The 22,069-nt window shown below is 38.7% G+C and overlaps 1 protein-coding gene across 1 annotated transcript in view; it reads left to right on the top strand.

The window, feature by feature from the left end:
• Positions 1-22,069, top strand: part of DNAH11 (dynein axonemal heavy chain 11) — a 388,706-nt gene that overhangs the window by 11,126 nt on the left and 355,511 nt on the right. Inside the window, 6 exon segments of the mRNA XM_060196111.1 lie at positions 3,392-3,588; positions 4,052-4,241; positions 5,409-5,508; positions 11,197-11,408; positions 18,554-18,787; positions 20,283-20,450. Coding sequence (XP_060052094.1) covers positions 3,392-3,588; positions 4,052-4,241; positions 5,409-5,508; positions 11,197-11,408; positions 18,554-18,787; positions 20,283-20,450 — 1,101 coding nt within the window.

The following is a 22,069-nucleotide window of genomic DNA, read 5'->3' as shown; positions in this document are numbered from 1 at the left end:
GTGGTGGCACACCTGTTTGAGCGCACATGTTACAATGTATAAGGACCTAGGTTTGAGCTCCCGGTCCCCAGTTGCAGGGGGAAAGCTTTTCAAGTGGTGAAGTAGTATTGCAGGTGTCTGTCTGTCTTCTCTATCACCCCCTTCCCTCATGATTTCTGGCTGTCTCTAATATAAATAAATAAAGGTAATTTAAAAAAAAGAATGGGGTCTGTTAGAGTTCTAGGCCCATCATATCTGTGTGGGAATCCCAGGATTCCCTGACTAGGACCCCAGATGATGGGGTGGCCTGGTAGTGACCAAATTGGCCATCACTGAAGTGTGCTGGTCTCTTGGCCAATATCCAACTTTTGTAGTCCTTACTTTATCTGACAGGGCTAGCCATAGAATGAGGGAAGTGAAATAAAAAGTAGATGAGGAGGGTATCTAGGTCTAAATAGAAAATACTTCATTAGGTACTTTATATTGTACTTTTAAGGTCTTTCTACTTGCTTGCTGCATTTGAGTCATTGAGTCACTGTAGACTATTGCACACTTTTACTTTAAGGTATATATTTCCCTAACTTATGCATACCTGTGCACATGTGCCCTGCATCATGGACCCTGGTCTATATCTAGGTTCAATAACTCTGCCAGGAGGTGTGCCACCCAAAATGGAACTTAGGATTCCTATGGGCTAGCAAAGGTCTCACCTGAGTATTGAAGCTAAAAGGTTGACATCCTAGGCCTGACATCTCCGGACACAGTCCGAAGTGAAACATGTCGAAGTGGTATTGATTTTACTGATTTGGTTGAGATCATCAGATGTATCAAATGGTATGGATCAAAAGCATGAAGAAGGGGGTTGGGCAGTAGTGCATGTGGCGCAAAGCGCAAGGACTGGAGTAAGGATCCTGGTTCGAGCCCCCGGCTCCCCACCTGCAGGGGAGTTGCTTCACAGGCGGTGAAGCAGGTCTGCAGGTGTCTGTCTTTCTCTCCCCCTCTCTGTCTTTCCCTCCTCTTTCCATTTCTCTCTGTCCTACCCAACAACGAACATGAACGACATCAACAATGGCAATAATAACCACAACGAGCCTACAACAACAAGGGTAACAAAAGGGGGGAAAATGGCCTCCAGGAGCGGTGGATTCATGGTGCAGGCACCGAGCCCAGCAATAACCCTGGAGGGAAAGGAAAAAAAATGAAGAAAAACAAGCAAACCCCATAAGTTTTATATGAGACCTTACCATGATTTGTCATTTAATGATATTTACAAATAACTATCTAACATACTGACAAGACCAGCTGCTTCTGGTAGCCCTGGTTTGAGATTATAGATGATTTAATATTTCAAAAAGTTATTAAAAATGCATTAACAATTTGAGCCCCTTGTTGAAATTTAGTCAGTTTATTTATTTGAAACCTTAAGTGCTTAGATTGAAGGAATATATACTTAGAGCTTAAGTCTATGCATTAAAAATCTGGAGACATTCATAGAATATCAACTACAGAAGAGATACAAGAGGCCTGGGTGGTAGTGGGGTGGGTAAAGTGCATATGGCGCAAAGTGTGAGGGCTGGGATAAGGATCCCGGTTGGAGCCCCTAGCTCCCCACCTGCAGAGGGGTCGATTTGCAAACAGTGAAGCAGGTCTGCAAGTGTCTTTCTCTCCTCCTTTCTGTCTTCCCCATCTCTTCTGTCTGTCCTGTCCAACAACAGTAGCTATGACAATAACAGTAACAGCTACAAGCACAACAACAAGGGCAACAAAATGGGAAAAATAGCCTCCAGGAGCAGTGGATTCATAGTGTAGGCACTGAGCCCCAGCGATAACCCTGGAGGCAAAAGAAAAACAAAAATCCAACAAACATGAAAAACTGCTTCTAGTTACTGATTGGCAGAGAAATGCAAATAAATACAACACTGAGATACCACCTCACCCATGTGAGAATGTTATACATCAGAAATGACAGCAACAATAATGCTGGAGAGTTTGTGGGGACAAAAGATCCCTCCTGCACTGCTAGTGAAAATGTTAATAGGTTCAGTCCCTGTGGAGAGCAGTCTGAAAACCCTTACAAGGCTAGAAATGGAACTTTTTTTTATGACCCAATAAGTCCTCTCCTAGGTATATATCCTAAAGAGTCAAACACACCATCCCAAAAGATTTGTGTACACCTGTGTTCATAGCAGCACAATACATAATAGCCAAAACTTGGAAACAACCCAGGTACCCAACAATAGATGAATGACTGAGAAAGTTATGGTATACATACACTATAGAATACTACTCAGCTATTAAGATTAATGAACCCACCTTCAACCCATCTAGGACAGAGCTAGAAGGAATTATGTTGAGATAAACCAGAAAGAGAAAGATTAGTATGGAATGAACATTCATAAACAGTTAAAAAGGAACAGAAACAGAAATGTGAAGCAGAATTTGACTGAATTTGGAGTATTACACCAAAGAAAAGAACTCGGTGTGGGGGAGGGTAGATATTCAGCTCCACTATAGGAGGGTGGGGTTAGGGACACAGACCTTTGTTGTCGAGAATAGTGTTAATATACACTCCTATTAACTTATAGTCCTATAAATCATTATTTAATCAATATGAGGGGGAAAATTTAAATTTTGAGGGTTTCTGCAGATGTAGCCTCAGTGATGTTGCAATGATGTAGGAGTTCTGTGAAGGGTCTATATGATTTAGTAAACGACCTTCTGACCACCAAGCCTTATTCTACAGTGATGCCACCCAAGACTTGAAAAGATCACTTCTACGTGATCCTGAAAGTTTTTTTTTTTTGTCATGAATCTGTTCCCCAGTGTGCTCAGTTTGTATTAAGAGAGTAGTTTGTGGAGTCGGGTGGTAGCGGGTTAAGCGCATGTAGCACAAAGCACAAGGACTGGCATAAAGATCCTGGTACAAGCCCCCGGCTCCCCACCTGCATGGGAGTCACTTCACAAGCGGTGAAGCAGGTCTGCAGGTGCCTTTCTCTCCCCATCTCTGTCTTCCCCTCCTCTCTCCATTTCTCTGTCCTATCCAACAACAATGACAGCAATGATAACAGTGATAACAAGGGCAACAAAAGGGAATAAATAAATAAAATAAATATTAAAAAAAAGAGAGTAGTTTGCTTACTTGGCATTATTTTGCTTATTTTATGCAGTATTTAAATTATGGGAAAGCTCCACAAATATGTGGTAAATGATTAATGAACAGACTGTAGTATTTCCACTTTGAATGTGTGTCTAATTATAACTATATGGGTCACTGGTTGTGTCCTCTCTGTAGAATCAATAGTATAGGAGGATATTTATGAAATTGAGTAGTTTCATTACTGATTTGTATGACAAGAAAACCTTTGAAGAATTATAAATTAATTTAAATGCTTTTGAATATTTCTTCCTCTAGATCTTAGTGCCAATTCTTTCTAATAAGAACAACCATAAGACTTGGTCCTGTTTTATCTCACAAGACATGGAACGTCACCTAGAAGTTATGAGAAATAAAATACATATACTTAGGGGCAAAATGTTGAGAAGAACTCTACTTCCAATTCCCTCTATTGCAGGAAAAATTGACCTGGATGGGCAGTATTCAGAGCTCAAGTACGTAATAATATGATAGGTGCTAGATACTATAATGGAGAGTCAGAACATCTGTTTATTATTTTACCCCAAGCAAACTGTCAGCAAAAATAAGGCATTATTAAAGCTACTTATTGTTAAATGATATGCAGAAGCACCATGTGTATTGTTTTGCTTTCAGAGCAAACTTTTGAAAAGCAGGTTATATGATAAGCAGTACCGATTTTAATTATGTCTGTAATTATTCTTTTAGTGAAATAGCTTTGAGATTATAATTCTTTAATAAATATATCTAAATGTTAGCGGGATGTCAATGACAGAATAATAATTGCATTGAGGCCATAAAAATAATGATTGTGACTTTAAAGTATGTATTTTTAGAAAAATCAATCTATGAATACATAAAATGACTACTAGAATCCAAGTCATAATCTTTGAGGAAATGTTTGCTTTTATAAATTTATCAGTGATTTTGATGTTCTAGGTTAGAGCCAAATGAAAGAATAATATTCCATGCAATTGAATCAGTTGTAATTAAGTGGTCACATCAAATCCAAGAAATTGTAGAAAAAGATTCAGTCCAACCTTTGCTAAGTGAGATTTGCTCAAACCCTCAAACTGAACTGGATTTCTGGACAATGAGAAGAGAGAATCTGTCCTGCATTTATGATCAAGTGAGTAAATAGCTTTAACAGTTGCTTATAAATTGAATCAGTAAAATTATTTACGGAGTTTGATCTCTAGAATGGTAATTTCCAGTCATCTTAAAGATTTAATACACTGTCATTGAATAATTTTATATTCAAAATTTTTTATTATCTTTATTGGATAGAGGCAGTCAGAAACCAAGAGGGTTGGGGGAGACAGAGAAAGAGAGACACCTGCAGCCCTGCTTCACCACTCACAGAGCTTTCCCCCTTGCAGGTGGGGACCAGGGGCTGGAACCTGGGTCCTTGTGCACTGTAACAGGTATACTCAACCAGGTGCACCACCACCTGGCCCCGCCTTTGAATTACTTAATAGTTTTTTCTAGTTTAAAATTCTGTATAGTATGCACTTTTTAAACTAATGGGAATTACAAATAATTTTCCCCTTTTGATAATATTCTGACAACATTTGAGAGACTTTATAACACTTTGCAGCATAGAAAATGAGTGATTCTCCAGGGACATGTTGAAGACCATGAGATTTTAATCTACATGATCTAACTGATTAGGGAAGGAGTAGAATCGTGCTTAGTGGAGACTTACATCACTAGAAGAGTTAGTTTTGGTTTCTGTGCTAGGGGCTTGCCTTGCAAATTAGTTAATAATCTGAAAGCCAAGACACTCATTCACATCTATGAAAGAGATTTTCTGAGAGTGATAAACTTGTAAGATTTAGTGTCATATATACATATATATGTATACATAATGTATATACACACATATATATTTAAATTGATCCTTTCTGAAAATTGAAATTAAGAAAACTACAAATACAAATTAAAAGTAACCTTATGGCAAAAATGAAGTTACTTTTGGGACTGGGTGGTGGCACATCTGATTGAACACCTACATTACTATGCACAAGGACTCTCAGGTTCAAGTTTCCTGTCCCCACATGAAGAGGAGGAAGCTTTCTAAGTGGTGAAGCAGTACTGTAGGTCTCTCTCTATATATATATACCCCCCCACCCTCTCAGTTTTCTGTTATATCAAAGAAAAAAAATGTTACTTTCAACTGAAACCAAATATCTTTGAGTGATAAGTATTGCATTATGCCTGAGGAAATAGAATTTAAATATTTTATTAAATAATGTTTTAATTTAGTAATTAACATATTTATTTTTCTTTAATTTAGCTTCAAGCTCCTATTGTCCTCAAAATGGTTTATATACTAAAAAATAAACAAAGCAGCTATTTTCCAACTTTGAAGGACATTTTCACGACTGTGAAAAATGGTAAGAACTGTTCCTTGGTCTGTAATCTGTGTTCCTGCTTGCTTGGCCCCTCTGCCCTTCCTCCCATTGGCATGTTTATTGAATGCATGCACTTGGCTTTCCTAGTGATAAAGTCCTCTTGATCATCTTTTTTTTTTAAAAAAAATTATATTTATTTATTTTCCCTTTTGTTGCCCTTGTTTTTTATTGTTGTAGTTATTATTGCTGTTGTTGATGTCATCCTTGTTGGTTAGGACAGAGAGAAATGGAGAGAGGGGGGAAGACAGAGGCGGGAGAGAAAGATAGACACCTGCAGACCTGCTTCACCACTTGTGAAGCGACTCCCCTGCAGGTGGGGAGCCAAGGGCTTGAACAGGGATCCTTCCACTGATCCTTGTGCTCCATGTGCCCTTAACTCACTGTGCTACTGCCCGACTCCCCCTCTTTTATTTATTTATTTGTTTGTTTATTTATTTTTAAAAGGAGACATTAACGAAACTAGGATAGGAGGAGGAGAATTCCACACAATTCCCACCACCAGATCTCAATATCCCATCCCCTCCCCTGATAGCATATCCCATTCTTTATCCCTCTGGGAGTATGAACCCAAGGTCATTATAGGTTACAGAAGGTGGAAGGTCTGGCTTCTGTAATTGCTTCCTCACTGAACATGGGCGTTGACTGGTCGGTCCATACTCCCAGCCTGCCTCTCTCTTTCCCTAGTAGGGTAAGTCTCTGGGGAAGCGGAGCTTCAGGACACATTGGTGGGGTCCTCTTTCCAGGGAAGTCTTGTCGGCATCCTGCTGGCATCTGGAACCTGGTGGCTGAAAAGAGAGTTAACATACAAAGCCAAACAAATTGTTGAACAATTATGGACCTAAAGGCTGGAATAGTGCAGATGAAGTGTTGGGGGCTACTCACTGCAGACTATTGTGTACTTTTGCTTTCAGATATATATATATTTTCCCTAGTTTATGGATACGTGTGAACATATGCTCTTCTATCTCAGGGGACCTGGTCTATACCTAGGTTTTGGGACTTTGTTAGGAAGTGAACCACCTGGAATGGAATTAGAGAATACTATGAAAGGAAAGGCCTCACCTGAGTAGTGAAGCTGAAGTGTTGTCATTCCACACCTGAAGTCTCTGAACAACCAGTTCCCCCTCTTGGTCATCTTACTCTCTTCTCCATTTATATTCAGGGCTTATAGTTGGTATCTGCTGAAGTACGTCTAGATTAAGATTTTAATGAGAGCATATGTACGGAAAGGCAAGACCTTTGGTGTTAATAAGAGGCTAAATGACAGTTCAACTTGGCTTGCTCATCAATTGTTTACCTATGATTAGCCCAGAAATTCACCTGTAGAATCTTTGAACATGTTTGGCACCCACCACTTACTGAGCACATAAACACTCAAGGTCACCAGTGAAGCTGTTTTTTTTTTTTAAACCAGTGAAGTTTTAATTAAGATGAAACACACTGAGAAGAATTGTTTGAATTTGTTTGAATTTTCAACACATTAATGTGCGCACACAGAAGTTAGAAATGACAAAAAATGGTGTCAGTGAAATATCTTTTCCTCTCCTTGTCCTCTCATAAGCAAGCCTCACCTCTATTCAGAAAAAGTAATCTTCCCCAGCCTCTGAATGTATGTTCATGTTATTTCAGGCACATTTAAGCAAATTGGATATACATGATACTGAACTTTTAAGTGGTAGAATTGTAGAACTTTTAAGTGGTAGAATTGTAGAAGAATATAGATAAATATAGATAAAGAGCTTATTGTTTGGAGTATTAAAAATCCTTTTTTTTTTTTTAAATGTAACCTTTGGAAATGTAGGAAACACTTAAAGTCCAACTTTAAAAATTCTCTGCCTTTGGGGGGTTTTCTCTATGAATTCAGTTTAAAGAGAAAAAGCTATAAGGTAAGATCTTTGGATTTGAAAATCTTAGTTGATTTTTGTCTCACCTCCACTCAGAAGATCTCAGGATTTATTGTGCTAGTTTTCATGGACCAAATTGGCATAGGAACACAGAATTGGAGGTTTAGAGCTGTACCCTTTGGCAGGGAGTAAGGAAAAGGTGGTGGTGTTCATTGTGGGAAATTTAGCACCGTCCCTCATCTAACCCATTTCCTCACAACCTAGTCATGATAGTCAAAAATGTCTCCTGGAAGAAGATAGCATGAACAGTGTACAAAGACTTGGGCACAAAGTAAGTATACCCTCAACAAATAGAAACTTGCTCACATATTTTTCTCTTAGTACAAGATGAACATTTTCTGTGACTGAAACTCCTATGGTAGCATCCAGGGGTCCCTAGAGCCTTATGATCTGTGGCCTGGAGATTGAGCAAAATAAAATAGTTTTCAGTGAAACAAATAGCTTAAAGTTACTATCATTCAGAGGTAGAAGACCCCTTTCAAAGACAGAGTTGGAGCCACTTGAACTCCACTAGATGTGTGTTTAAATGCCAATATTCAATTTTGAAATTAATGTTGAGGGGGCTAGGCTGTGGCACCCCTGGTTGAATTGTCAGCACTTAATGCATACACACAATTAGAAGCAAAAAAAATGACAAAATGGTATCAGTGAAAAGTCTTGTTACTCTCCTTGTTCTCTCATTAGCCAGCTTTACCCCTTCCACCCCCAACCCAGGGAAATAATCCTGTATAGATTATCATGCAAAGGGACCTGGGTTTGAGCCCCTATTCAAGAACAGTGAAGCAGGTCTGCAGGTGTCTGTTTTCTCTCTGTCTCACAGTTTCTCTTTGTCCTATCTAAAAAAGAAAAAAAAAAAAGGTATGGGCAGGGCAGGGCAGGGCGGGGGAGGGAAAAGAAAGCAAAGAAAATGTCTTCTAGGAGTGATAGATTTGTTATGCAGGCATTGCGCCCCAGGGATAAACCTATTGTCAATTAAAAAAAAAAAAGGGAGAGAGAAAGAGATTATCTATCTACTCAACTGTCTACACAAAAGAAAACACCAAGTTTCAGATGCTATTATGATTCCATCCTGACTTTCCTGGGCAGAGGACCTCACCTATGTGTCCCAGAACCTCACCTTTCCAGAGCCCTACCCCACTAGACCTGCCAATACCTATGACCAGTAGAAAAGTAAATAAAGAAGCCACAACATCTGACTTCTGCCTCCCCCCATCCCCCTATAAAGAGTTTTGGTCCATAGCCTCAAAGGGGGAGAAATGTTAGGGAAAGTTGACCAGAGGGCTCTGAACTTCAATTCCATTAGGGCCCAGAGAGAGAAGAGAGATGGGGGAGAAAAAAACAATAGGAAGGACACTCAGAATTAGTAGGTGTGACTTAGAAAGGAAGAGAAGGCAGGACCATAGGAAAAAATGGGGAAAAATATAGACAGTTATAGAAATAATAGCTAACCTTTATCTATGACCTTGAGTGAGAGCCATGCAGTTTCCAATGGAGGGAATGGGGACACACAACTCTGGTGGTGGGAACAGTGTGGATATTATCTTACAATTTTATAAATCAGTATTAAATCACTAATAAAGAAATTAGCGTTGATAAAATAATATAGCAATTTAAGTGTGTGAGACATCTGGGGGAGGAACCAACTCTTAGACTCTCTCTTTCCAGATCTGCCAGGCTAAGTGGATATATTACTTGATTGCATATTACATAGAGTAGAATAAGTGAGTACATACCTGACTCTGGCAATCTAAAAAGCTTGTTAAGGTTTATTTTTTTCATTACTAGCAGTATTTTTGGGGATAATAGATGGAGATGGAGAAGTAGAAGGGGAGAGTGGGAGAGAATGGATTTACATTACTTCCTCCCTATAAGTTCTTTTTAGAAAATCAAAAGTATATATAGGGATCACCTGGTAATGCACTCATTACAGTGCATTTTGCCATGCCAGAGAATCTAGGTTCAAGTTCCAGCTGCAGGGAGGAAGCTTCACAAGTAGTGGGATAGTGCTACAAGATTTTATTTTATTTCGTGTGTGTGTGTATCACTCTTATCCTTTATAAAAAAAACTGGCCACCCAGAATGGTAGGGTCATACAGTCATCAAGTCCCAGCAGTAACTTTTTTGGGGGGAATAAAAGGTATATGAAAGGTATATGTAGCCCCAGGACCATAAAAGTATCTGATTTCTTTAGGGCATATTAAGGGTTTGGGTAGAGTTCATCACATTACAGGAGTTGCATGCATGAGACCCACTTTCTTTCACAGATATATTCTAGAGCTGAGTAATACTCTAATCTCTCATTAAAATGAAGTTAAAACAATATAGATAATGTTACTTTAATTAAAAGGATTGATTTTAATCAGGAAAAATTTGGTAGTAATTAGTACATTTTTAAATCTTCCTTGATATGTATAGCATTTAAAGATGTATATTAGCATTTTTTAAAAAGATATGTATATAGTCATCACTTGAGACTTCACCACTCTAGGCTGACTTTTCAATTAGAACAGCATAAAGAGATGTTCAGCGGGGAAGCAATTACAGAAGCCAGACCTTCTACCTTCTGCAACCCTCAACGACCCTGGGTCCATGCTCCCAGAGGGCTAGAGAATGGGAAAGCTATCATGGGAGGGGGTGGGTTATGGGGATTGGGTGGTGGGAATTGTGTGGAGTTGTACCCCTCCTACCTTATGTTTTTGTTCATTAATCCTTTCTTAATAAAAAATTAAAAAAAGAAAAGCATAAAGAGAAAGGGCCAGGTGGTAGCACACCTGGTTGAGTGCACATGTTGTAGTGTGCAAGGAGCCAGGTTCATGCTCCAATCCCCATCCCCCCATCTCTATTTCCTCTATCCAATAGTGAATAAATACAACATTAAAATTAAAAGTTAAAAAAAGACAAAAACAGAAAAACCATATACCAAATCTTCTTTTAGTGCTATGGGAGCTGGGCTCAAATCTGGGTCATTCACATGACAAAACAAGTGAGCTATGCAAGTTTGAAACTTTAATGGCCCTAATATGTTAAAAAAAAAATGTTTATGAGAGACAAAATGAATCAGACCATCACTCTGGCACATATGATGCCTGGGTCAAACTTGGACTTCATGCTTGAGAGTCTTAAGACACTATGCACTGCATTACTTCCCAGATCTCACTTTATACTTACATTTTTTTTATTGTGGCAAAATTTTCATAAGAGAAAAACCATTTTTAGTGTAGTGAATGGCATTTAATAGTGTCATACAACTATTTCTGTGTAAGTCCACAATGTTTTCATTACTGATACTGAACAATTTTAATGTTTATATTTTGATTAAAAAATATAATGAAAAATCTCCCAGTCATTACATTACTCAGGATCCTAAGATCAGGTAATAAATAAATTGTGCTGGTAACCATGTACCTGGGAAATATTGATATCTAGAGATGAAACTTATTATCCCAAACTGTAAAGCAACAATTATGGGGAGATGTTTTCATTCTTACAATTTCTATAGGGTTGAGTAAATTTCTTTAGACTAATTAGGGTATTTTCCTGGCACCTTCTGTCACTGTTTACTTGTGCTGAGAGAGTTAACTCCACAAGGCCTGGCATGACTGGTTGTTTAAAGCCTTACCAAAGTACTGATTATAGAGTCAGTGCTGTAAAAAAAAACAAGACAGCTTTTAAGTGCAAGTAGGTTGCCTTGCATTGTTATCTGGAAGTCCATAAAAAGAACTGAGAAAGAGACTATTACATCAATGGTGGTTTTCCTTCTTTTCAGCTCTCCTTGAGGCTCAAGATGTGGAGCTTTACCTGACACCATTGAGGCGACACATTCAATGTCTCCAAGAGACAGAATTCCCACACACTGGCATTTTAATCACCCCATTATTCCATACCATCTGTCTGATCTGGAGCCACTCCAAGTTTTATAATACTCCTGCTCGAATTATAGTTCTATTGCAAGAGTTTTGTAATCTCTTCATTGACCAGGTATGTAGCATTAAAAAAGGGGGGGGAATAATACAAATAATACAAAAGGAATAATATATTATCTTGTGGTTGGTTTTATTAGATTGGTGAGGGATAAATATCAGTAATTTGTGTCATCACAAAATGTGTCATCAGAACACCATTTTTCTCTTTTTCCAGAAAGGAGTCTTATGGTTACAAAGGGAGATGACTTTCTATGTTAAGTGGCAAAGGCGTTCTGGATATAAGCTGGGTATAGTCAAAGTACCGGTGGTTATTGCATTTTATTTGTTTACTACTCTACCTGTCTTCAGTAGATTCAATGTACCTTCCTAATTGGAAGATTAATTAAGCCCAAATATTCACAGTACTTTCTGTGATACCTTCCCTGCAGTTTTCACAAGAACACTGGTAAAAGATTTTTAGTAAAGTTAGTAATCTAACTTAAAAAAAAATTAAAAACAGTAGTGGGATAGCTCACCCTACAGAATACACATTTTGCCATTTAAGAAGACGCAAGTCTGAGCCTTCAGCACCACATGCACAAGGCGAAACTTCATGAAAGGTAAAATAGTGCTGTGATGTGTTTCTCCTCCCTGCCTCCTTCTACCCCCAACCTGAAATTAAAGCAAACAAAAAAAGTTCTTACCAGGAGGGCTGGAATTACATAAGGAGGGGGAGAGGAGAAAAACAACAGCAACATGGTGGGCAAAGGAAGCATAAACAGTAATGGAATTGCACTGAAAGAATTCAGATTCATTAATGATTTTTAAAATATATTTTGCTTCTAATCTTTCCCAACTTCACTTACAGAATATATATATTTTTTAATAACTGGATTGCTTCCTCATTCTGTTTGTGTTACCTTTTTTCTTCTTGTGTCTGTTGTATTAGAGTATTGCATAATTTGAAAGCTACATGTTCTTTGTAAGGTACATAATTTGCTTGCAGTGTGCTATGCTTTTCTTGAGCTGCCATAGCAGAATATAGAATGGGTGACTTTATTTTCAGGAATTATTTGGTCAGTTTTAGAGCCTGGGAGGCCAGGTTAGGGTGCCAGCATGGTTGTAGGTGAGGTCTGACTTCTTGATTTGCAAAAAGCTGCCTACTCTGCATTTTCACATGGCTTCTTAGATAGTCACAGTCTTTCCGGATTAGGACCCTCTACCCTTAATTACCTGCTAATCACACTACCTGCAGGCACATTCATATTGATGGCAATCAATGGCTCTGAAATGTGAATTTAGGAGAGATGGAGGCAATTCATTTTGATAGCAGGATGTGTACCTGAATAGCTAAGGAGTTTTTAGCAAACAAATGCCAGAGAATCATAATCTGTTCATGATTTAGCCTTTGAGTTGTTAAAATTGCTTGAGAATCGGGTTTCCTCCAGTGACAGCACACAAATTGAAGCCAAAAAAGAAAAAGTGTGTAAGCATATGTGAACTGGAATGTCTAAGACTATAATGACTTAAACAATAGCTTGTTCTGGGCACAGTGGGTTAAGTACACATGGCACAAAGTGCAAAGACTGGCGGCTTTAAGGATCCCAGTTCAAACTTTCTGCTCCCCACCTGCAGCGGGGAAGGGTCACTTCAAAAGCAGTGAAACAAGTCTGTAGGTATCTATCTTTCTCTCCCTCCTCTGTCTTCCCCTCTTCTTTAGATTTCTCTCTGTCCTAGCCAATAACAACAACAATAACAACAACAACAACAATGATAAACAACAAAGGGAAAAAAATAGTCTCCAGGAGCATGGATTCTTAGTGGAGGCACCAAGCCCCAGCAATAACCCTGGAGGCAAAAAAAAAAAAAAAAAAGCTTGTTCTAAGGGGCTAAAATAATTTCAAAACTCCCTACCACCCTCCATTTCACTTACTTGTGTTTTACTTCAGTCTCAGTGTTTCACAACATCAAAGATGAATTTAGGTAGTTCCAGGTGTATATATTTCTAGTAAAGAAAAGAGACTTGCCAGGAAATAAACTGTCATTTCTGGATTTATTTTCATTCTTGGAGTGTGTGTGTCCAGGGAGCTTGAATACTTTAGAATGAACTGAATTACTCAGAGGAGGGTATAGTTGTAATGACATATCATGGCTCATACAGAAAATTAAAAATTTTATGTACAGTGGGGAAAATTGAAGCTCTGAAAGTCTCCCCATACTCATGGTAAGTGACTTAAAATTCTTGTTTCTCTAGACTTCAGAATTTTGCTGTCATAGTAATAGGGAGAACAATATTCTAGGATAAACTGGTTGTTAAGAGATGTGTCCTGATCCAGTCCTTCAAAGTTTTTAGATCAATCAACTGGCACTTGAAAGTTTATATTACTTGCTTGAGTTCTCTGAGAATTTTGGGGAAATAGTGGCTAAAGAACAGGTTTCTTGATTTGCAGTTTAGATTCCTCATAGGGAGATTAAGTTACTGTATTTTTATTGTGACTGTATCAACGGTTTATTCATTAATGAGAGAGACAAGGAGAGGGAAACCAAGAGCATTATTGTGATACATTCAATGCAGGGAATGAACTTCAGAGCTCCTGTGTGAGAGCCCAATGCTTAACCACTTTGCAACCTCCTGAGTTTCTCCTTCCATCTTTCCTTTCCTTTCCTTTCCTTTCCTTTCCTTTCCTTTCCTTTCCTTTCCTTTCCTTTCCTTTCCTTTCCTTTCCTTTTAATAATTTTAAAAATACTTTATTCTCTTTATTTATTGAATAGAGATGGCCACAAATCAAGAGGGGGAACGGTGAGAGAGAGAGAGAGAGAGAGACCTGCAACACTGCTTCACTACTTGCAGAGCTTTTCCCCAGAAGGTGGAGACCAGGGGCTAGAAGCCAGGTCCTTGCACATTGTAACATGTGCTCTCATCCAGCTGCACCACCTCCAAGCCCCTTTTCTTCCCCTCCCCTCCCCCTTTTCCTAGGAGGTGGAATGTTGCATAGAAAAGGTTTTGGACTCATATCAACCAGGATTTAAATCTAATTGAACTACTAAAGGAAAGTTTAGAAGTTTAAAGTTTCTCTGAGCAGCAGTTCCCACATCATGCCTAGTCCACAGGCTGTTGTGAGGATCAAAAGAGATAACCTAAGTGAAATGCCCAGCTGATATCTAATAGTCCCAGTGAAAGTTACAAGGGGTTGACTAGCAGCTTTTTTTTTTTTTTTTAAGTACTCTCTTTTGTTGCCTTTTTTTATTATTGTAGTTATTATTGATGTCATCATTGTTAAATAGGACAGAGAAAAATGGAGAGATGAGGGGAGGGAAAGACACCTGCAGGTCTGCTTCACCTCCTGTGAAGTGACTCCTCTGCAGGTGGGGAGCCGGGGGCTCAAACCGGGATCCTTACGCTGGTCCAGCTTTTGATAAGAACAAGCAAGTCAATTCCTTGCAACATTTAATCATTTCTGGCTAGCTGCCTTCTGTTTTTCTCTGTTCTGAAAACTCAAACTCAAGTTTTGCTACTTGAAGTCTATTGACTACAGGGTCAGGAACTGGAACCACCCCTTCTCCAAACTCTTTGAGAGATTCTGGTTTCCTTTTGAGAATAATCATAATTGTTCTACTGTAATGCTATTAATGGATGAATAGCACAGGTTTCATTCATTGCTGTATGTGGGTTATAAGAAATCCTTATAAAATCTAACCCTATAAACATATTATCCTAGGCTCCTGGCCAGCCAATAGCTCCTGAAGAGTAGGTGACTTCTTTGCTGCTTAGTTTCTATTCTGGCTTCTGTCCGAAGTTTGCTGACACCCTGCATTTGCCAAGTGAACTTTATATTAAATCTGCCCCAACATGTTTGGAAGTTAAAAAAAAAAAAAAAAAGCAATGAGCCAGCTTTCATACCTGGGTTACCTAAAGAGTTTACTTCTCTGCTCCCTACCATTTGTTTTCTTGATTTTTTAAAAAAATATTTATTTGTAAAAAGGAAACACTGACAAAAACCATAGGATAAGAGGGGGTACAGTCCACACAGTTCCCACCACCAGAACTCCGTATCCCATCCCCTCCCCTGATAGTTTTCCTATTCTTTATCCCTCTGGGAGTATGGACCCAGGGTCATTATAGGGTGCAGGATGTGGAAGGTCTGGCTTCTGTAATTGCTTCCTGGCTGAACATGGGCATTGGCAGGTCGATCCATACTTCTAGCCTGACTCTCTCTTTCCTAGTGGGGTGGGGCTCTGGGGAAGTGGGGGCTCCAGGACACATCGGTGGGATCTTCTGCCCAGGGAAGTCTGGCTGGCATCATGGTAGCATCTGGAACCTGGTGGCTGAAAAAAGTTAAGATATAAAGCCAAACAAATTTGTTGTTAAAATTGTTGACTAATCATGAACTTAAATGCTGGAATATTGCAGGTGAAGATTTGGGGATCTCTGTTTTGTAGATAGCTAGTAGGCCTATTTTAGTTATATTCCAAAGGGCCCACGACTATACTAGTTCTTGATTATATTTTATTTTTTCATTGTTGTAGTTGTTGATGTCATCAGTGTTGGATAGGACAGAGAGAAGTGGAGAGAGGAGGGGAAGACAGAGAGGGAAGAGAAAGATAGACACCTGCAGACCTACTTTACTGCCTGTGAAGCGACTCTCCTACAGGTGGGGAGTCGGGGGCTCAAACCGGGATCCTTATGCTGGTCCGTGTGCTTTGCACCACATGCACTTAACCCACTGCTACACCGTCCTACTCCCCTTGATTTTATTTTTAAGATTTAACCAACATCATGTAGTATCAATGTTTGGGAGGATACCTTTCCAAGCCTGTTACAAAATCTCCAAATTTAATATTTACAGCGATAATGTTACATAGATATTTTTAGTAGATCTACTTTATAATAAAAAGAGCAGATAAACAGCTTTTCTCAAGGTCACCAAGCTTGTAAATGGCAAAGTTCTATATGCTCCAGTTATGCTCCATGTTATACTCCAAACTAAGTTTTCACTTCTCATAATAATGTAATGTGTACTGGAATGCTATCATTATACAAAAACGAATGAAAATAAGCCTTACAGTCCTATTACTGAACAGTAAGTGTTTTTTTTAATATTTATTTATTCCCTTTTGTTGCCCTTTCTGTTTTTCTTGTTATAGTTATTGTTATTGATGTCATCATTGTTAGATAGGATAGAGAGAAATGGAGAGAGGAGGGGAGGATAGAGAGGGGGAGAAAAAGATAGATACCTGTAGATCTGCTTCTCCGCCTGTGAAGCAACTCCCCTGCATTTGGGGAGCCGAGGATCTCGAACTGGGATCCTTAAGCCAGTCCTTGCACTTTGCGCCACGTGCGCTTAACCTATTGCTCTACCACCCGACTCCCCAGCAGTAAGTATTTTTTTTCCCCTCCAGTTTAGGTGATTGTAATTTGGAAATCTACAGTGAGAACTGGAAGTATTTTAAGCAGTAGGATTTTTAGATAGCGAATGATTTCCCTATTTTACAAATTTGTGTTTCTATATTGCATGTAACCCTTAGCTATTAATAGGGGAGTAACATATGTACATTTAGGAGAAAATATACCATCTTTTATGTTTAACTCAATTTCAGTTTTTGTTACGTTTTCCACTGAGAATCTCTTAACTCTGGAGGCCAGGTGGTGGCACACCTGGTTGAGCACAAAGACCAGGGTTCAAATTCTCAGTCCCCACCTCTAGGGAGGAAGTTTCACAATTGGTGAAGCAGGTCTGCAGGTGTCTGTCTCTTTTCCTCTCTATCTCTCCCTCGCCTCTCAATATCTGGCTGTCTCAAATAAATAAAGATAATAATTTTAAAAAGAGTGAATCTCTTAACTCTTAACAACAATGGAATTAAAGACATATTGAAAACATATAACTTATATGAAGGTACAATGCATCAAGAAGAAATAGTTTGTAGAAGAGCTTTATAGGTTGTTGAGGATCTTAGGGGAATTCTGAATTTTCATTACAAATATGGAGAGCATAGAACTGAAGGACACCTTAGATGATGGTCCTGTGAGAGACTGATCAGTGCTTTGCCATGCATGTGCCCCAGGTTCAAACCCATTCCCCACTGCATTGAAGAAAGCTTTGCTGCTGTGGTATCTTTCACTCTCTCTCTTAAAAATATTTTTATTTACTTACTTTAGATAGAGACAAATTGAGAGGATATAGAGAGGGAGAGAGACAGATACCTGTAGCACTGCTTCACTGCATGTGAAGATTCAGAGTTGCAGGTGGGGACTGGAGGCTTGAACCGAGCTCCTCGTGCCCTGTAATGTGTGTGCTCAACCAGGTTGGGCCCAGCCCCTTTTCTTTCACTCTCTATCTCTGCCTCTCTGTCTATATCTATGAGGAAGTTGAGGGGAGAGTAAGAGAGAGATAAGAAATCTGGTCTTTTTCTTTAATCTTTTCCCCTTTCCTTTTCTTTATTTAAAACTAATGCATGTAGCATATCTGAGTTAGATTTCGTTCTATAATATATACTGTTCTGTAATGCTCTCAGAGGAGAGGCTTGCTAACCTAAAGAATTGCCAGAGAGATACCCATTTTGGTGATCTGTTTCTCAGCTTTGCAGGTGATCCAGTGCTACCAGATGAAGTAGCCCTATTTGTAAAATCAGGGTAGATTCTCCTCCGTGTGTGTGTGTGTGTGTGTGTGTGTGTGTGTGTGTGTATGTATGTGAAAAGCAATCATATGGATTACTCACTGGCAGAAATATTTATATAGACTGATTATATTGCTGTCATGTCTATGAAACTTACTAAAATTTTGGTCTTTGTTAGAATGTATGAATTGAGAAATTGTGGTGTCCTGTAGATTATTTTAATGTAGTAAAATATGTTACTGAAACTAAGTGCCTGAATTTCTAGGATTTATGCCCCCTCAAAGCATTTCTAGGCAGATTCTAAACTAGAAGTAGGAAGCATCATTTGATCTGACCGTGCCAAGGCAACCACACAGCTTTTTTCATAGCAACATTAAGTGCTCATTTCTAAGCTGATAATTTTGTGTGACCTGTGAATGATACTATAAATAAGCAAATGGCCCTTGGCAGAAAAAACACCCCCTATCTCTGTTAGAGAGAGTCATTTAAAAATCATCTATTGGAAAAATGGTAGACTACAAGATAAAGTGATTTACTGAAACAGGTGTTTTCAGTAAGAAAACATAAAACTTATTTTGGTTATTGTTTCCTTTCATTAAATCCTAGGCAATAACATACCTCTCTCCAGAAGACCTTTTGAGAGGAGAAACTGAAGACTCTCTGGACAAAGTGCAGGTGGTCATTAAGATCTTAAAGACTTTCAGATATTCTTTTTTCAACTATAGAAAGAAATTGGCCAGTTGTTTCATAGGAAATAAGAAGCTGAAACCTTGGGATTTCCAGTCACACCTAGTATTTTCCAGATTTGACAGGTTTCTTGACCGTTTCATGAAAATCAAGGTATTCATTTATTGACATTATTGGTGGGAATCACAACAAATCCTGTAACTTTTTTTTTTTTTTAATTTTCCCTTTAGTTGCCCTTGTTTTTTATTGTTGAAGTTATTATTATTGTTGTTATTGATGTCATCGTTGCTGGATAGGACAGAGAAATGGAGGGAGGAGGGGAAGATAGAGAGAGGGAGAGGAAGATAGATATCTACAGACCTGCTTCACCACCTATGAAGCGACTCCCCTGCAGGTGGGGAGCCAGGGGCTGGAACCAGGATCCTTAAGCTGATCCTTGCGCTACTGCCTGACCCCCAATCCTGTAACTTTTTAATTTGATTTAGGGAAAGTTTACTTTCTGTTGATTGAGATGAGAAGTTTCTGTATTTAGTGATTCTCTAGAAAGCCCATAGTATCTATGCTATGAAGATACTTTTAGTTTGGCTTCTTAAAAAAAAAAAACTCATATTTTTTTAAATGAATTTTATTTACAGACAGAGTATAAGTATGTGCCAGTGATTTTTGACCTAAAGCTAAATTCCCAGAAGAAAAGCATAACTCAGGACATTGTAAATGGCTCTCCTTGGTTCTTTATGTACTTAGTGTTTAACATTAGAATTTTACACATGAAACACATTTGCTAATTTAAAATAACACAGTCTTTTAGTATACAAACTATCAAAATACTAAAAACCAATTATAAAGATAGGGGCCACGGATGGCTCATCCAGTAGAGTACCCTGGCATCATGAGGACAAAAAAAAAAAAGGAAAAATAAAATAGCATAAAGTTTACGCTTTTTGTGATTGTGTTGCAAAAAATGCACAAATCTATACTCACCCACATATATAAGTTAAAGTTTTTGTAACATAAGTTGAAGTGGTCGTACTTCCTTGTTTTCTTTGTGATGCTCTTTCTAGAAAATGGATTTTTTTTTTTACATAAGGTTTGTTGAATACAAGATTAGAACCTTATGTTTTGAAAGTTCTCTTTATCTTTAGTCAGCCTTTTAAAGTGTGAATGCTAAACCTTGTGTCAGTCTCTGAAGCTCAGTAAGGAAGCAAAGTGTGGGCAAGGGGAACTAGGATGTATCCTGGGGATCTGACATGATTAAAATTAGGTAGTCTTATTTTGCTGCAGTAAATTAGGTGTTGCCTACACTTGCAGATAATTTTTAGTAAATGCAAAAATGGAAGTATTTTTCCCAGATCATTTTACTAGGTAAATAATGGTTTATAGGACAGTTATTGATACATGAGGATGGTTTCTTATTTCCCCATGATAGGTATTTGCACACCAGTCCAAGTCTCTTGGTAATTGCTCTCTTGGTAATTGATGGGAAAAGGGAGTATGATTCTAAAAAGTAGAAGCTTCTTTGCTTAACTAAGTCATCAATATTTTCTATCATGAACGTCCACTTTGAAACATTTAAAAACATTTTGGAAACTGTAAAATGTTCTCTTCCTGCTCAAGATGGTGGAAAAATCTTGACTATGTTTTTACTAAGGATATATTTGTCACCACCCTGGAATATGAAAAGCTGGAAAGACTTGAATTTGGTGGTTCCAGAGGAGCAATTTTTAATGCGCAAATCAAAGAGATGAGTGAAGAATTTGCGGATCTCTGTAAAGTTTTCAAACAGAGCACTTATGACCCTGCTGACTACAATAACATGGTAATATTATAGCTTTGTATTTTCCTTGCATGGACTCCTATAATTTTAAAGCTTTAAAGGATGATAAATCACAGTGATAATAGATCTCTTTCACTTCTGTTCAATTTGGGAAGAAAGAGGCTAAATGACCTGTTTGAGACTGGACTAGAACCTTGACTAGGCCTTTTGCACTTGCAGTTTAGAACAGTCACTAAAATGACAGTATATTGTTTATATACATCAGAAAAGAACTTCCCAAATTAACTTGTTTTGTGTTGTGTTTATTTTTATTTCTTTTTTATTTTATTAGTGACTTAATATTGATGTACAAAATTATGGGATAATGGGATTATAAAGCTATACTTTTCCCACCACGAGTTCTGTGCCCTTGTTCCCTCCATTGGAAACTGCAGTCATTCTCCCAAGGTTACAGATATTCATTGACTATTAAATATATTGCCCCTATTGTCCTGCCTTCTCTTCCTTTCTAAGTCACATCAGTGCCTATTGCTACTTTGGAATCTTGTCCCCCTCCTCTTCTCTCTACAGGTCCTGATGGAGTTCAGAGCTCTCTTCTCATTTTCCCATTTTCCTCTAACATTTCCGCCCTCTGGGAAAATTTTCTTTTCTTTTCTTTCTTTTTTTTTTTTTTGCCTCCAGTGCTATTGCTGAGGCTTGGTGCTTACACTATGAATCTACTGGTGCTCTCGGTGGCCATTTCTTTTCTTTTTCTTTTTCTTCTTTTTTATATTCATTTATTTATTCCCTTTTGTTGCCCTTGTTTTATTGTTGTAGCTTTACTGTTGTTATTGATATCATTGTTGTTGGATAGGACAGAGAGAAATGGAGAGAGGAAGGGAAGACAGGGGGAGAGAAAGATAGTCACCTGTAGACCTGCTTTACCGCAGGTAAAAGCAACGCCCTTGCAGGTGGGGAGTTGGGGGCTCAAACCAGGATCCCTTCCCCCAGTTCTTGTGCTTCGTGCCACCTGCACTTAACCCGCTGTTCTACCACCCGACTCCCTGGCCATTTATTTTCTTTTCCATTTTATGGTGCATAGGACAGAAAATTAGAGAAGGGGAGGGAGAGAAAGAGAGACAACTGCAGACCTGCTTCACTGCTTGTGAAGTGACCTCCCCCCCTGCAGGTGGGGAGCTGGGGGTTTGAACTGGGATCCTTGTTGGGTCCTCACACTTTGTACTATGTGCACTTAACCCAATGAGCCACTGCCCCCGAATCTTTTTGGGGTGAAGAAGGTGGTAATTCTGGATCTTGTAATTCCATCTCTGTTGGACATGGATGTTGGCAGGTTGATCCATACCCCCAGCCTTTTTCTGTCTTTCCCTAGTGGGTTAGAGCTATGGAGCAGTGAGGTTCCAGGACACATTGGGGAGGTTGTCTGCCTAGGGAGTTCAGTATGGAATCATGGTAGTATCTGCAACTTGGTGGCTGAAAAAAAATGACAAAACATAATAATTAATAAACAGGAACCAAAAAAGGAATAGAGCAGATGAGATTAGGGGTCTTAGGGTGGAAAGAACCTAGGAAGTCTATTTTAGGTATGTTCCTAGGGGCCTATGACTTTAGTAATTTTTGCCTGAATTTGATAGTTAACATGCAGGTTGACTAAAGATAGTGTC

The sequence above is a fragment of the Erinaceus europaeus genome, chromosome 8 (assembly GCF_950295315.1).
Source record: "Erinaceus europaeus chromosome 8, mEriEur2.1, whole genome shotgun sequence".
Lineage (NCBI taxonomy): Eukaryota > Metazoa > Chordata > Mammalia > Eulipotyphla > Erinaceidae > Erinaceus > Erinaceus europaeus.
The sequence above is the reverse complement of the archived record's forward strand: the minus strand, read 5'-3'. Positions and strand labels throughout refer to the sequence as shown.